This window comes from Eulemur rufifrons, chromosome 3, assembly GCF_041146395.1.
Source record: "Eulemur rufifrons isolate Redbay chromosome 3, OSU_ERuf_1, whole genome shotgun sequence".
NCBI lineage: Eukaryota > Metazoa > Chordata > Mammalia > Primates > Lemuridae > Eulemur > Eulemur rufifrons.
In genome coordinates this window covers 24,377,197-24,393,498 of record NC_090985.1, presented here as the reverse complement: position 1 = coordinate 24,393,498, position 16,302 = coordinate 24,377,197, and the positions used below count along the sequence as shown (strand labels likewise).

General features: G+C 51.6%; 1 protein-coding gene across 12 annotated transcripts in view; it reads left to right on the top strand.

Annotated features, from left to right (window-relative positions):
- Window positions 1-16,302, top strand: part of MROH1 (maestro heat like repeat family member 1) — a 64,533-nt gene that overhangs the window by 6,637 nt on the left and 41,594 nt on the right. For 10 of the 12 annotated variants that reach the window (XM_069466761.1, XM_069466760.1, XM_069466753.1 and 7 more), the window contains exons 2-7: window positions 2,807-2,909; window positions 3,720-3,795; window positions 5,916-6,061; window positions 7,281-7,412; window positions 7,941-8,103; window positions 8,255-8,353. In XM_069466761.1, coding sequence (XP_069322862.1) covers window positions 3,774-3,795; window positions 5,916-6,061; window positions 7,281-7,412; window positions 7,941-8,103; window positions 8,255-8,353 — 562 coding nt within the window. In that variant the 5' untranslated portion in view covers window positions 2,807-2,909; window positions 3,720-3,773. Of the gene's footprint in view, window positions 1-2,806; window positions 2,910-3,001; window positions 3,017-3,488; window positions 3,516-3,719; window positions 3,796-5,915; window positions 6,062-7,280; window positions 7,413-7,940; window positions 8,104-8,254; window positions 8,354-16,302 lie in introns of those variants that run through there. The other 2 variants (XM_069466759.1, XM_069466758.1) reach the window with 2 other exon arrangements.

Sequence of the window (16,302 nt, the reverse complement as noted above, 5' to 3'; positions counted from 1 at the left end):
TGTCAGGTTAAACGTTATCAAATTTATTAATCTTCTGAAATAACTAGGCTTTGGTAGCATTTTTTTTTTTTTTTTTTTTTTTTTTTAAGAGACAGGGTCTCACTCTGTCACCCAGGCCTGAGTGCAGTGGTGTGATTATAGCTCACTGCAACCTCAAACTCCTGGGCTCAAGCAATCCTCCTGCCTCAGCCCCTGGAGTACCTGGTATAATACTGCAGGCACGTACCACCACACCCAGCTAATTTCTTTTTCTTTATTTTTTTTTAGAGACAGGGGTCTCACTATGTCACAAGTTATTATTTTTTTCTGTTCTCTGTTTTTTATTTCTTTGATTTATACACTACTTGTTTCCTTTCTTTTGCTTCATTTAGGTATCTAGTTTCTTAAGGTAGAAGTTGAAGTCATTTTTCTTTTCTAATATAGGCATTTAATGCCATAAATTATCACAAATTATTTTTTCTCTAACCACTAGACCACCACGGTCCCACAAATTTTGATATGTATTTTGTCTTTTCATTTTTATTCACTTCAACATGATTTGTAATTTTTCTTTTTTTAAAAAAATTTATTTTTTTTAGAGATAGGATCTTGCTCTGTTGCCCAGGCTGCTGGAGTGCAGTGGTGTGACCATAGCTCACTACAACTGTGAACTCCTGGGCTCAGGTGATCCCCCTGCCTCAGCCTCTTGGATCTACAGGCAAACACCACCATGTCTGGCTAATTTTTCTTATTTTTTGTAGAGATGGGATCTCGATATGTTGCCTAGGCTGATCTTGAACTCCTGGCCTCATTCAGTTCTCCCACCTTGGCTTCCCAAAGTGCTAGGATTATAGGTGTGAGCCACTGCACCTGGCTGTAATTTCACTTTTGATTCCTTTTTTGAGTCATGCATTATTTCAAAGAATATTAATTAGTTTCAAAATACTTGGAGCTTTCTCAGGTCTCTTATTTATATATTTGATTCTGTTTTTGTCAGAAAACATACTTTGTATGCCTTGAATTCTTTTATGTTTATTGAGACTTATTTTATTGCCCAAAATATGGTTAGTCTTGATAAATGTTCTCTGTGCTTTTGGAAGAATAAATATCCTGCTGTTATAGAATGGAGTATTCTGTAAATAATACTTAGGTCAAGTTGCTGACAATGTTGTTCATGTCTTCTATATTCTTAACGATTTTCTGTCAACACTTGTTTTATCAATTGTAGAGAGGGAAATGTTGAAATCTTTAATTTGGATTTGTCTGTTTTTCCTTGCATTTTTATTAGTTTTGGCTTTGTGTATTTTGAAGCTTTGTTATTAGGTATATGAATGTTTAGGATTTTTTTTTTTTTTTTTTTTTTTTGAGACAGAGTCTCACTCTGTTGCCCAGGCTATAGTGAGTGCCGTGGCGTCAGCCTAGCTCACAGCAACCTCAAACTCCTGAGCTCAAGGGATCCTCCTGTCTCAGCCTCCCGAGTAGCTGGGACTACAGGCATGTGCCACCATGCCCGGCTAATTTTTTCTATATATATTTTTAGCTGTCCATATAATTTCTTTCTATTTTTAGTAGAGATGGGGTCTCGCTCTTGCTCAGGCTGGGTTTAGGATTGTTAATGTTTCTGAAATCTACTTTGTCTAGTATAATTACTCCGGCTTTCTCATAACTTATGCTGCTGTGACAAATTACTGCAAACTTAATGACTTAACACAAATTTATTATCTTCAAGTTCTTAAAGTCAGCAGTCTGATGTGGGTCTCTCTGGCAAAAATCCAGGTGTCAGTAGTGCTGCAGTCCTTGCTGGTGGCTCTTGGCAGGATCTGTTTTCTGCTCTTTCAGGTTGTTGGCAGCATTAGGCTCTTTGCATCTGTAGAACCAAAGTCCCTGTGTTCTTGCCAGCTACAAGCTGAGGCCGTTACCAGCGTCTGGCCACCCACATTCCTTGTCTCAGAGGCTCCTTCCTCCATCGTCAGAGCTAGATGATGAGTTGGATCCTTCTCATGCTTCAGATTTCTCCTCCTCCCTCTTCTGTCTGTTCTCTCTGTCCCAGCTGGGAAGAGTTCTCTGCTTTTAAGGATTCGTGTGATTAGGTTAGTCTCACCCACATAATACAGGATAATCTCCCCATCTCAAGGTCTGTACCCTTAATCTCATCTGCTAAGTCCCTGTTGCCATGTAAGGGAACATATTGTAGATTCTGGGGATTAGGGTGTGGGCATCTTTGGGGCTATTATCCTGGTGCCCTAATGCTGGTGAGTAAAGCTGAGTGCCCCAGGCCCTCTGTAGCTCTCCAGGGTCTCTCTGGGCACCTCTCTCTCTGGCACTGGAGCCTGCAAACTCCAGCCGCCTTGGTGTCCCTCAGCACTCCCAGTTCTGTCTCTTCAACGTAGATGTATTGCTGGGCCCACGCCTGGACGTTCTCTCCAGGCCGTGAGCTGGGGCCTCATTTCCTACCATTCAAGGCTCACTGTCCTTGCCCTCGCTGTTTTTCCCTGGACGATGGAGCCAGTGGGCAGTGGTGGCCTTGCACAGGGTGGAGCTTCTGTTACCCAGAGATAGATTGTTCAGCCCCTTCTCCTCCACCTTGTAAACTCAACACAGGTCTGGGAACTCGGGGTTTTGATATTCTACCTCAGGTGTGCCCTCGCCTTGGAGGGGTGTTGTGTGGGCTCTTTCTGAAATCTGCCACCAGCGCATCCCCTGCCCCACCTGACAGCCGCTGCCCTTTTCACTCTGAACCCTTCCATGGCTTGGAGTGTTTGGCCTTCTCCTTACTTTGCCACAAATGGAATGTGTGGTTTTTTTTTCTTGTTTTTCCTCATTTTAGGTGCTTTCCAGGAAGAAAGGGGAAATGCTATGCTGACACCACCGTCTTTACACCAGAGCTCTCCATCGGCTTTCTGTCTTCCCAGGATTCCTAAAAATTTCTGGTCTGTTAATGTTATCTTTTCTTGTTTTCTAGTACTTTTATGGTTTTTGTTTTTTAAAAATCATGCATCTTTTCTGTCATTCTCTGGGGTTTTTGTGGGATGGGCGAGTGCTCTTTGCTCATGTTCAATCCCACCACCTCCCACGCTTACAGATTTCCCACTTTGGCCCCTCCCTGTGAGATGTCCTGCCTGCTTGAGGGGATCGTGGCGTCCCTCCTTTATTTTTCCCTGGAATATGTGAGGAAGGAGTGATGGGTGGGAGGTGATATAGGGAGTGAAGGGGCAGGTGGAGCCCTCATAGAGCCCGAGGACGTGAGCACTGGGAAGAAGCCAGCTGCCCCACTGAGGGCAGGCCTGGGGCCTCTCTGATCCTGCTTGGAGAGTGTGACATAGGAGTTGAGCCTGTGACCACATAGTGTGGAGGCAAAAGGAACTTGCATATTTGATGGACAAGATTCTTTGTGACCGTCTGTTGCACGTGGTGCTCCAAGAAGTGAACATTTGACAGCTGTGGCGTCCATCCTCTGCTCCTCACAGGGTGAAGAAGGAAGATGCTTTAGTGGCTACACTTGCCCTGGACTGATAGTGTGAAGTGTGGGCTGCCAGGTGTGCTCAGAGAGGGGAGCTGGAGACTGTTGAGGACAGCAGTGCCTTTTGCCCTCCCCGCATGGCTCAAAGAAAATGTGGCAGAGATGTTTCCCCAGAACAAACTCATTTAAATTGTGTGTTCTCCACAAAAATGGTAACTGCCCATAAACTTAGGTATTGTGGAGGCTTATGAATTAAATCTTGTGGTTTTTGTTATTCCAGGTTAGAGAAGCTGTCCATGTTCACATTGGTGCAGAGGAAGCCAAGACCACAGAAATGACTGAGTCCTGTGTGAAGAGTGAGTGCACGCGTGCTCGGGGTTGGGGGGCCCAGAAGCCTCTGGCCTGGGGACAGGGGCAGGCCAAGGCTGTTACAGCTCCAGTGATGCATGGAGTGGCTCTGGGCAAGGTGGGTGTAGTCTGTTAGGTGTAGACCCCATACCTGCTAGCTTTGAGTCTGGGACTCAGACAAGTATGTGGTATTCAGTAAATGTGGTTTGAAGGAATGACTGTTGAGTGAACATGCTCTCTCCAGGTTTTCATTAAAAAAAAAAAGTTCAAGCTGCTGTAACAAAATACCTTAGACTGGGTAATTCATAAATAATAGAAATTTATTTCTCATAGTTCTAGAGACTGAGAATTCTAGGATCAAGGTGCTGGCAGATTCGGTGTCTGGTGAGGGCTGCTCTCTGCTCCATAGATGGCACCTCTTGCTTTGTTCTCACACATCAGAAGGGGCAGAAGGGACTAGGGCTCTCCCTTAAGCTTTTTTATAAGGCACTAATCCCATCTGTGAGGGCAGAGCCCAAAGGCCCTACCTCTTAATACCACCACCTTGGGGGCTGAGTCTCAACATGTGAATTTTGGAGGGACACCAACATTCAGGCCAGCGCAGTAGCGACTCAGAATGGCGGGGAAGCCCTGTCCCAGGTGTCTCTGCCCTCTGGAGCTCTGTCCAAAGGGTGAGCCACACCTTGGGGCTCTGTAAGTGCCAGTCTCAGGTGCTGTGCCCTGATCTTAAGGGACACAGAGAGGCCTGGAATGGCACAGGGGGTGTCGGTGGGTGGAGATGGGGTGATGGACAAGAGTCTGTGGGTACAGGTGGGGCCTGGGGTGCCGCCCAGCAAGGGCAGGGCAAAGGAATGAAGGAGGGACAAGGGAGGAAGGAGTACAGCGTTGTCCACAGATGGCAGCTTCCACCTCTGTGAAGGCCAGTTGGGAAAGCAGACGTAGCCCTGCTTTAGAACGGGCCAAGTTGGGTTACTGGGTTGAACTTGGCCTTAGATACGATCAGATCTCATTAATTTGGATCGGCTTGATTATTTAACTATTGAACCTTGGAAATAGAGGGCTGTTAAAATTCCAGCTTCCTACTCAGGAAGGAATCCCACCTCTCAGCGGGAACTGAGGCCCGCGCTGATGCTTGTCTGCTCCTTCACCCCTAGGTGCCTCCTGGGCGTCCTTTTGGGTGGCATAGCCATGATGCTGGTGCTGATGCTGGGGAGTGGGACATCTGTGGCCCAGGCCAGAGGGTCTTGTGTGGGTGGGGCAGCCAGTACCCTGGGGTGCCTGGCCTGCCCTGTACCGAGTGAAGGGGCCAGCAGTCATGGGCCAGGTGATATCTGGCCTTGCCTAGAGAGTGCTACATTTATTCATCACTTCCTTGATTCACACTTGGTCTTGTGAGACTGAGTGCCATAGGATGGGGCAGTAGCTTTATTTCTTCACTTATTTCTCACTACTGGTGTCCCTGGTCCTCTGCTGGGTTCCTGCCTGTCCAGGCATTACATGTAGGAGATAGGGTCGTGGAGAATCCCAGCCTGTCCTTGGCATGAGCGGTGCTGCCCTGGACATGGACCCTGAGGGAACCCTCTCTAGAATCCTGGCTCGTGGGTAAGCTGATATCCTTGAGGAAGCACAAGCTAAGAGGTCATGGCCATGGGTACCTGTATGGCATGTAGGCTGTGCCCTCTGCATCTCTCAGCCCCAAGGCAGGCAGCTTCTCAATAATGGCCAGAATCTGAGGCCCCATAGCCCTGTGCCTAACCGCTCAATGCACCTGACTTCTGTGACAGCACAGGCAGGGAGGTCAGGGTGGGGTGTGGCTAGACCAGATGGAGGGAGGGGCACACCAAGAGAGGGCATCTGCAGATCAGTGTGGCCTTGAGAACAGCAGCGTGGCCATGGGGATAGCAGGCATGGCTGAGGGGATGGGAGGCGTGGCTGTTGTGCAAGGTGGACAGGCCCACTGGGCCCTGAGGCATCAGGCTGGTGGTGGTGCCAGAACATGCTATCTCCTTCCACTCTGAGTCTGTGACCCTCAGAGGCTGACAGGTGTGTGCTGCAGGCGTGGTAGTTGAGTTGTGATAGAGGAGGGTGCTCAGGCCTAAGCATGCTAACCTGGGCTTTGTCACTGCAGAGCTGTCCTGCACTCTGCTGGATGCCATTACCGACAAGGACCCCATGGTGCAGGAGCAGGTCTGCAGTGCTCTGTGCTCCCTTGGGGAGGTGCAGCCAGAGGAGATGCTCTGTGCCTGTGAGGAGTACCTGCGGCAGCATGACAAGGTATTTCTGCCCCTTAGTGACGGTGATATCGTCAGGGCCACCCTCAGTCTGAGCTGACCTGGTTTGGGAAAGATAGCCCCACCAGGAGCAGCTGGTCGGGCACTGTGCAGGGCTGGCTGCATGTCTCAGCTCTCTCAAGGCTGGGTCCTTAGAACAGATGACCTGCCTTGTCTTGTCACATGTGGGGTGTGGCTGCATCCCCTAGTGAACTCGGGGTCCTGTTGTGAGGGGACTGGGCTGTGGCCACCGCAGCATTCACCCTCGCGAAGGAGGCCGTTTGCCACACCTTAGATTCTGCACCGAGTAGAGACTGAGCAGCTCTGTGCCAGGCTCAGTGCCCAAGGGACAGACCGTGGTCCCTGCCTGAGGGAGAAAAGGTTGTTTCCAATGGTCACTTGGAGAGAGAGTCCTGAGGGGCCCTCCACTGCTGGTCGGTCACTGACCCGAGCCCGGGGCAGAAGTGGCTCAGAGCTGGTCTCACCTCATGGCATTTCTGCCCTCTCCTGGCAGTGGCTCAGCAGTTCTCTGTAACGCTGACAGTACTAGGTCTCTGTTGTCTGAAATTGTTATGCACATTTTCTTTTTTCTCAATGTGTGGTTTAGGCCGTTCTTGGAAGGGGAAGAGACTTTTGCAATCTCAAAAGACCGTTATTCTTTGAGTTTGATTTAATGTTTTGATATGTAAGAGTATTTCTCTCTCATCTTTCATGGAACCGGGGACTAGCCCGGTTCCATGAAAACATCCACTGACTGTGCTGTGGCCTTGTAACACGTCCCAGGGGATGGTCTCTCCTTTCAGCCCCCTCAGCTGTCTTAGCTATTTTATTTTTAGAAATCTGTTTTTATTTATTTATTTTTTTAGAGACAGGGTCTCACTCTGTTGCTCAGGCTGGAGTACAGTGATGTCATCATAGCTCACTGCAGCCTCAAACTCTTGGGCTGAAGTGATTGGTCCCCTGCCTCAGCCTCCCTAGTAACTGGAACCACCACGCCTGGCTAATTTTCTATTTTTCATAGAGACCGGCTCTCACTATGTTGCTCAGGCTGGTCTCGAACTCTTATGCTCAAGTGATCCTCCCGGTTTGGCCTACTAAAGTGTGCCCCTGCTCCTGCGTTTGAGGCAGAGAGGCCTGATTGGTGCGGGTTCGTCCCTGTAGAGGAGATGACGGGCGTGCAGAGTGCCTGGGTGCTGGGCTCACCTCCCGGCTTCTCTCCTCAGCTGGCACATCCATACCGGGCGATGGTACTGAGGACTATGGAGATGGTCCTGCGCAACCACACCAGCGAGCTGGACAAGGACACGGCTAACATCATCATCCTTCTGGCCTCTAGTGAGATGACCAGGACGAAGGTACGTGGGCAGGTCTTATGGCCGTGGAAACTCAGTCCTAGCTTAGGTAGGAAGCTTCTTTTTCTTGGCTTTTCTTCCCAAGAGCATTAAGAGTGTGGGTTAGTGTCTGGCCGCCTTGGGCTGACAGAGGCCCCATGGTCCTGTGGACTACCCTGCTAGGCCAGGGACGGTCACCCCACAATCTTCAGAGGCAGAAACCAAAGCAGAGAGCAAAGCATCCAAACTCTTATAGCAGATATAGGGGCGCTGGCACCTGTGCGGCCTGGGCCAGGGCTGTGGCTCTGTGCTGGGCGTGGCCCTCTTGGGGTGCTGGCCCCTCAAAACTCCTGGCCCTTCTCCCCAGTGTTATTGCTTCCCCCAGGTGTGAGGGCTTCTGGCACAGCCCTCAGAAGGGAGATTGTGCCCCGCAGCCTTCTGCAACCCTCATGTTCTGGGGACACTTAGCACAGGGCAGCCAAGGTGGGGCGTCTTGGTTTTGCCTGTTGGAGATTTCAGGAGAGGTCCTACTTCTGGCTTCCTGGGGTCTAGGAGCTGGTCTGTGGCTGGCAGCAGGCGGCGAGCAGCGTCCTTGTGGCCGTGGGGCAGCGCTTCATCAACAGAGTGATGGAGGAGATGCTGAGCAGGTTCCAGCCCAGGACTCTGCCGCACTGTTCTGTCGTGCGGACATTTGCCAGCCTCGCAGTTTCCAACGGTAGGTGATGGCTTGGCCCCCACCCTGTATTCTTGAGTGAGTCAGAGGGACTTTGAGGACCATGCTGGGTTCTGGGTTCCTCCCGTCCCACTGTAGGGCTGGGCCCAGGGTTGGCCTGGCACGGCCCCTGTGACAGCCCTCTCTCTTGCAGTGTTTGGCGTGGTCCCTTTCCTGCCATCCATCCTGAGCACCATGCTGCCCATGCTGGGCATGGCCAAACAGGACGAGCTGAGAGTGGCCTTCTGCTCCGGTAAGGTGGCGGTTCTAAGGGCAGTGGGTGCCCGCCCAGTCCCTTATCTTGTTTCCCTTTGTGCGGGGCCAAGGCTGGGCACTTGGAGGGGCCGCTGGCTGAGCCTCTCCCTCTTGCAGCTTCTTTCTGCTCCTGGGGAGCCCCCAGCACCTCCTACGTGTCGGTGGAGGCCTGAACACGCCTGGGGTGGGAATAGACTTCCTCAAAGCCTTGACCTTCCATTTCTGCCCCCACTTCTCTCCTCACTCTGAGCTGGAGTAGAGGCTACTCCCTGGGCATTTCGGCACCAGGGGGCCCGGGGGATATTCTCCCACCTCCTACCTCCTCCTGAGAGTGGTTCCTGGTGGCCAGTGTCTGTATCAGGCAGGGAACCATGGGCCTGTTGCCAGTGTGGGCCTTGGTGGCTTCAGCTGCAACTGGTGCCCCATGGGGAGGATGGCCATTGGAAATGGAGGGTGTCCTGCTAGAAAGGGGACAGAGGGTTAGCGAACCAGAAGTTGGAGATGCTGTGACACTGGAGGGTCGGGTACCCCTTGCAGCAACCTCGTAGCCAGGGCCTTTGGCTTCCTCAGTCCCCAGCACCTGTGTCAGGAAGGATCAGGCTCTGGTAGCTGGTGCGGAGAACAGGACCTTGCATCCGTGGTTCTTGGCCCCTCCCTAAGCCCCAACCCTGGCATGGGGTGGGAGGGGTGTGGTGATGGGGCAGGTGCCTGGCATGGGGCTGGGACCAGCGGCAGCCTGGTATGGAGCTTTGGGCCCCAGCTGCTCTGCTTATGCTGGCTCTGGGTCTGGATTCCATGGCTCCTGGGGGTCCTGCCTCCTCGGGGCTCCTACGCCTACCATCTGCTCCTCATAGCCACTGTGCTCCCATCTCCCCTCACCCTGCCTCTTTTATGCTTTCTCCTGGTGGGAGGGGGGTCTTCCCTGCACACTCTTTGCCACATGTGGGTGAGAGCAGGCCCCTTGGGTTGAAGTGATTGAAACCCTGTTTGACTCAGTTTTGGCTGAAAATGGGACTGGTGACAGGATCCGGGCACTGCATGCTGAGCTGGGTATGGAGGAGCAGGCCCAGGGTGTGGGCCTCACCGTGTGTACATGTACAGACAGGCGGGGCACAGGGCGGCCTCGTCCAGGCTCACACGACCAGGACCAAGTGACGGGGCGCCCCATGGTGTCCCTGGCGGTGACTTCCTTGACACTCTAGGAAAATATGTGGCGTGAATGCCTCCAGCTGCTGAGGCTCTGAGCAGAAACTGACTTGTAGTTCTGAAAGTCTCTTGGTCACCTTTTCCTTGATAGGCCTAATGTTCCTCCAGGTTTTACCCTGTCGATGTTTTCTTTCATGCATGGACCTAGTGGGTTTAGCCAATGATACTCTCCGAAGGATTCCTTTGTGTGAGGTGCCCCTCACCGCAGATGGAACATCCTGTTTGCATTTGGAGGAGGTTGTGGTCCTGCCTGCTGCAGCAGCCTCTGTCAGGCCAGGGAAGTCTGAACCCACTGTGTGTGAGGCCCGTCGGCAGGTGTGGGCAGTTAGGGCTTGAGGCAGCCTCTGGTTCTGGGCAGACCTATGTCCACCATGGGGAGGGAGTGGGTCCAGCCAAGGGCAGTGGCGCTGTGCCAAGAGCAGGAGCAGGTGTGTGCCCAGAGCTTTGTTCCCATCCAGCTGTCAGAACACTCCTGCTGGGCAGGAGAGGAGCCCCGGGGAGGCCCAGATAGCCAGGTGTCTGGTCGGCCTGGCTGAGCTGTTCTGCAGGACAGGCAGCCAGCGATTCCTGCTGTCAGAGGAAAGTCTCTGATAGGAAAGGTGGCAGCAAAGGAAACAGAAGCTGTGACTTGGGGACTCAGACGGTTCAGGGAGAAGAATACAGCCAAGAAAGAGAACCTGTGATGATATCCTCAGGGAGATAAGAGAAGATAATGCGTGCATGGAACTAGAACTTGTCACCATGAGGAAGGCACATTCAGATCAGATTGAGCTTTTGAGAGCTAAAGGCATGATAACAGAAATGGAAAACATAATAGAAAATTGGAAGAGAAAGTTGAGAGCATCTTGCAGAAAATAGAGCCAAAGTGCAGGAATATGGAAAGTAGAAGAGAGAAGAAAGAATTAGGCCAGACCATGAAGCCAGCATTCTAATAACAGGCTCCCCAGGGAGAATGAACAGAGAAGTGGGGGGGCCATGAAGTGATTAAAAACCACTTCCCACTCTGAAGATATTCCAGACAGGGAGGTCATCTGAGGGCCACATGAAATGCCTTTGGGGCGAGTGACTGGTCCAGGAGGAGGAGGAGGAAACAGGGTGGCCTTGGGCTTCTTGCCCGTGCTGGCAAGGTCAGGGGACAGCCCCACAAGGCCCTGATGGGAGGCTCAACCTGGAATTTGAGCCCAGCGTGAAAGCCATTTCAATGTGAAGATGAAATAAAGACTAGTTTAGAGAATCAGGGCTCAAAAGCACACCTCCCATGTGACTTCAGCAGTGACTAGAGGTGGACCCCACTAAGGTGTAGCTTGAGCCAAGAAGGAAGAGGCCCAGGGGCTGCAGGAGGGGGTGTGTGGCTGTGTGCTGCCCTGGCACCTGCTGAGAGGCGGGGGCTGCGTTGGTGCTGCACACCTGGAGAGCTGAGCAGACACAAGCCCCCAGGGTCACTGACTCAGCTGTAGGGAAGGGTGAGCTCTCAGCAGTGCCATGGCTAGGACACAGGCAGAGACTCCCAGGCCAATAAAAGTTGCCTCGAGGTTAGGTGCAGAAAGGGGCAGCTTGAGAAACATTGCAGGTTCATTACTTAGAGAACGGTTGCTTCCAGAGAGAGGGAAATCAGGTATGTGAGAATTGCTCTTTTAACCTATGTGTGTGTAAAACATTGATTAAAAATCAAAACCTAATAACAAATTGGGGGATGGAATTCTGGTTCTGGCAATATAGTGGCCTGTTATTCTGGAAAACCTTCTCAATACAAAATACTTAGAAATGCTGATCAGTTTGACCAAGGTCCTCCTGATTGGGAGGAGAAACCCTGAGGCCGACAGGAAGGCTGCGTGAGGAGGTGAGGGGTCAGAGGGCAGCCTGGATTTCAGCAGCCTCAGGGTGGGTAGGAGACAAGGCCTTTCTGCACATCAGGTGGGGTCCGGAGCCCATCTGAACCAGACCTTCCAAGGTCCTTCCTCAGCCAAAGGGTGATGGTGGCCCATGAGAAACCTTCTGCTGTGTGCCCTGGGAGGTGGTTCTTTTTTTTAAAATTTCTTTTAAATTCTCTCTCCTGAGAATTTGTAACTGTGGTTTGTCCTCATGTAGATGCAAGGTTCAAGTTTATTCTTTCTGCTGAACTGGGAAGCCCTTAGGCTGAGACATTAGCCTTAGAAGGGGCTGGGCCAGAAGGGCCCTGGGTGGGGAGCAGCATCCCACTGAAAGTCTCAGTCCGAGTCTGGCCGGGCGGTCGGCCACGCTGGCCTGTGGCCTGGCTGAGGGAAGTACCATTTCTGCGGAGCAGGAGGTCTCAGTGCCACTTTGGGCCGGGACGGCAGTGTCAGTTACAGTCACGGAGCACGTGGTGTCAGCACAGACACAAGGTGTATGATTAGACAGCACATTACGGAATTGTCAGATATAGGATGTAAAATAACAGGATGAAGAGATAAAAGAAGGAACAAATCATGAGAAAAGAGCAAGGTTCTATGGGGACGAAGCCAGTTTGAAAAAAGGACCAAATCAAGTTTTTAGAAATGAGACTATAACCCTTTCCATTGAAGAGCAAGTAGATGGGTTAGATGGGGCCTGAAGACAGCTGGGAGGCAGCACAGAGAGGAAAGATGTGTTCCGGCAGGTGTCGGGCGTACGCACTCCCCGAGGGACAGGTGCGTGAGGAGTTCACATTTAGCTGCATCCCATCAAAATGAGACTCTGTGAAGTGGCCACCCAGACTGCTATACCGGGAGCCACAACCCCCCAGCCACTGACCCTCTGCCCGAGCCCATCACCCACCACCCAGGGCAGCAGGAAGCCCATCCCCCAAGGGATTGGACAGGACGCGGAGGCTCCTGGGTGTTTCCAAGTGCGCGTGAGGAGTGCACAGGATACCCCAGTGCCAGCAGGAAGGCCCCGGCATGCCCACTGTGGAGGTGGGGGGGAGGAAGCAGTTAGAGCTCTGTGCCCTTTGTGCTGTCGTGGAGGGGTAGTAGTGCCAAGTAGCCTCAGAGGTGGCCACTACGGGGTTGGAGGTGCACTGTCCGTGGCCCGACTGTGAGTCCTGGGGTTTCTGCTGCAGCGTGTTCCTCCTGCTGAACCAGCGGCCTCTGCAGACAGCCCCTCCTGGGCTGCCGGGCCTGAGTCTGCCGGGCCTTACAGCGGCCATGTGGCCTGGGGCTGCTCATCACCGTCTCTGGCCTCAAGGCCTCATGGGTCTGCAGGAGCCCGGAGTAAGCCTGGTCCCACATATTCTGCCACCGTGACCTTTGTCACTGCTGTGTATGGTCCTTGTCCCACCTGCTCAGACCTGAGCAAGGCAGAAAATACAGAAGAAATCAATACTTTAGAAAGTTAAAAATTGGCAAAATCATTATGTTTTGTATCCAGTTCTTTGAGAACAGTGGGTGAAATAGTTAAGTTGCTACCTAATCAAGAGAAAAGGAAGAAAACTCCAAAGTGAAATGGGAAATGATGGAGGGACAGTGGCACCATCTCGGAGACCCAGAGCAGGAAAGTTAACTTCCCTGAAGGGGAGCTCTGAGCTGCTGGTGCCACCCCGGCATGGAGCCCAGGCTGCTTCCACGGGGGTCCTTCCAAGAGCAAAAAAGCGAAAAGGACAGTTTCCAAATTCCTGTCATGATCTGAGCATTACCGCAAGAGAGACATGTGGGCCCGGCTCCCCGAGAGCCTACCTTCATCTGCGCTCCTGCCGCAGAATCTGTAGTCAAAGGTGGTTTCAGAGGAAACAATGACCTTTGATGTGTTCTCAGTTCCAAAACTTGGGAACCGAGTAGATATTAATAACTGTCATGTGGCGTCCCCTACAATAGCTGAACCTAAAACTCGTCTCAAGCAGCAAGGACTGGCTGTGTCCTGACCAGGTGGAGTCACCCCGGGGATGCATGGGCAGTTCCATATTAGTAGGTTGGACTCATCATACTAATTGGTATAAGAAAAAAAATCATACAGCCACCTCTCCAGTTGTTATTAAAAACCTAGTAAATATGGGGCCGGGCATGGTGGCTCACGCCTGTAATCCTAGCACTCTGGGAGGCTGAGGTGGGCGGATCGTTTGAGCTCAGGAGTTCGAGACCAGCCTGAGCAAGAGCGAGACCCCATCTCTACTAAAAATAGAAAGAAATTATATGGACAGCTAAAAATATATATAGAAAAAATTAGCCGGGCATGGTGGTGCATGCCTGTAGTCCCAGCTACTCGGGAGGCTGAGACAGGAGGATCCCTTGAGCTCAGGAGTTTGAGGTTGCTGTGAGCTAGGCTGACGCCACGGCACTCACTCTAGCCTGGGCAACAAAGTGAGACTCTGTCTCAAAAAAAAAAAAAAAAACCCTAGTAAATATGAATAGATGAATACTTCTTTCACGTGGTAAAAAAAATATATTTATCTCTGCCCCAAAGATAACATCTTGCTTAATGGGAAGCACTAGAAGCATTTCTACTAGTGTCAAAAGCAAGACATAGATGCTCACTCTTACACTTTTTTTTTTTCTTCCATTTTACTCAGGAAGGTGGAAGCCCCCACAGCTGCGGTATGCTGGGTGGGGCTATGGTGTTCACCACCCAGAGGCCCTCTCTGGCGTTGGGGTGGGCAAGAAGGGCTGGTGTTACCATCTGTGTAATGTCATCTAACATTCTGGGGAATTTAACCAGCACCACAAGACCCCACAGTAAACCAGCCAGACAAATGAAGAATGGAAGAAACCAAATTTTATGGTCTTTAGTTAATAAAATTGTCTGTGTAAAAATCCCAACACATTCCCACAAATTATTAGAGGTGACCAGAGTTTAGCAGGATGCTGCTATAAGGTCAGCATCTAAGGAGCATTTACATTCCTACATGCCAGTGTCAGAGGTGGCACACAGCTCTCTGTTCATCTGCCAGTCACCACCGGTTCATGAATTGACTGTTGGGTTAGCCCCTTGTGGCTGGTGATCCTGAGGGCAGTGCTGGAGAGTGGGCTGATGGCCCAAGAGTCGGGGAGGAGACGCTTCTTGGTTCTGCTCTAGCAGGGGTAGGGCTGGGCTCTGCTGCAGGGACTGTGCCAGAGAGGTTTCCTAGTGACCACGGGCAACACGGGAGCCAGGGTGCAGGGAGGTGTGGGCTCAGCCGGGCTCGGGGTCCTCTTCAGTGAGGTGGTCAGCCTGTTGTGAGGAGGGGGTTTGTTGAAAGAGGAGGGTGTGAGATGGTTGACTGAGCATGGACAAGCCAGGGGCTGGCAAGCCTGGTAGGGCTGTCAGGGACACCTGCACCTGTTGGCTTAAGTGCTGGATTTAAAGTGGTTTCTTAAGATGCAAAAAGTACAAATCACAAAGGAGAGGATTCATACATGTGATGCTAAAAATTAAAGAACTTTGTGCATCACGAGATACTATAAAAATAAAAAGTTTATCTCCGCTCTGTAAAAAGTGGAAAGGCGTAGCCCTGGCCCTGGGAGCAGGGGTAGACAGAGCACGGGCAGCAGGAGCTGGCACACACATCTGACCAGCGCTCAGCACCATACCTGTGTCAGCCCAGGTGGGCCTCAAGCAGCCCTGGGCGTCAGTGCCACCATTGCCCCATTTTATAGGTGAGGAAACCCAGACACAGACACAGTAACTTGCCTCAGATCACACACCTGAGGAGTGGCAGAGCCAGCCTTGTGACTGGGCAGTCTGGCCCACGCCGATGAGCTGACTTTCAAAGCAGATACAGGAAGAACACCTGTGAAATAAGAAAGGGAGACCTCAGCTTAGAAAAAAACGGGGGACGAAAAGGCCAAAGCCAGCCAATATAGACCAGGAAAGACGCCCACTGGTAATTAGGAGAATCCAGATGAAGCTGCAGTGAGATGTTGTTTCACATCAGTTTGGAGAAAATTAAAATTAATCGTCTGCAAAGGTCCAGTTCAGATTGTGACTTGGAGCAGCACTCATGGCTGTCAGGAGCGGTGGCTGGGAGGCCACTTTGTGGGGCACATGGCCACATCGATGGAGCTGAAGATGCCAACAGCTTCTGAGTGGGCCTCAGGTCTGGGAGGATCCTCCCCGAGTGGTGGGCACTTCTTCCCAGGGCTCTGGACTTGCCCTTAGAGCTTCTGAGCGAGGCCTTGGGGGGCTGGCTGAGAGATGCTGTCTTCTTGGTGGTGTCCCTCCTTGGGTTCCCACCTCTGCCCATTCCTTGGCAGTGTGGTTGGTACTTTTACACTGGTTTCCTAGTACTTAAGTAATAATGTACCAAGCAAAAATTGGGTAGCTTAAAATGACAGAAACTTATTCTTTTGCGGTTTAGAAGGTCAGAAGTCCGAGATCAAGATGTTAGCGGTATTGGTTCCTTGTGGGGACCAGAGGAAGAGCACATGGCAGACTTACCCTGGCTTCTGGTGGTGGCCGTGGGTCCCGGGCGTCCTTGGCTGTGGCTGCGTCACTCCCCCACTCCCCACTCTCCTTCCGTCATCACGTGGCCATCTCCTCCCTGTCTCGGTCTCTTCTCCTTTTCTGATAAGGACCTCAAGTCATGTTGGATTTTGGGCCCACCCTGCTCTACTGTGATCATGTTTTAATTACATCTGCAAAGACCCTGTTTCCAAATGAGGTCATGGTCTGAGGTTCTGGGAAGAACATGAACTTGAGAAGCTCTGTTCACCCCATTGTAGTCCTGGAGTCCTGCACCTGGCCATTGTGCCAGGGAGGCATCTTGCAGGCTGTAGTGGGACTTACAGAAGGGGCACAATGCAGACTAGGGGTGTTGGGAAGCCACTCACCACT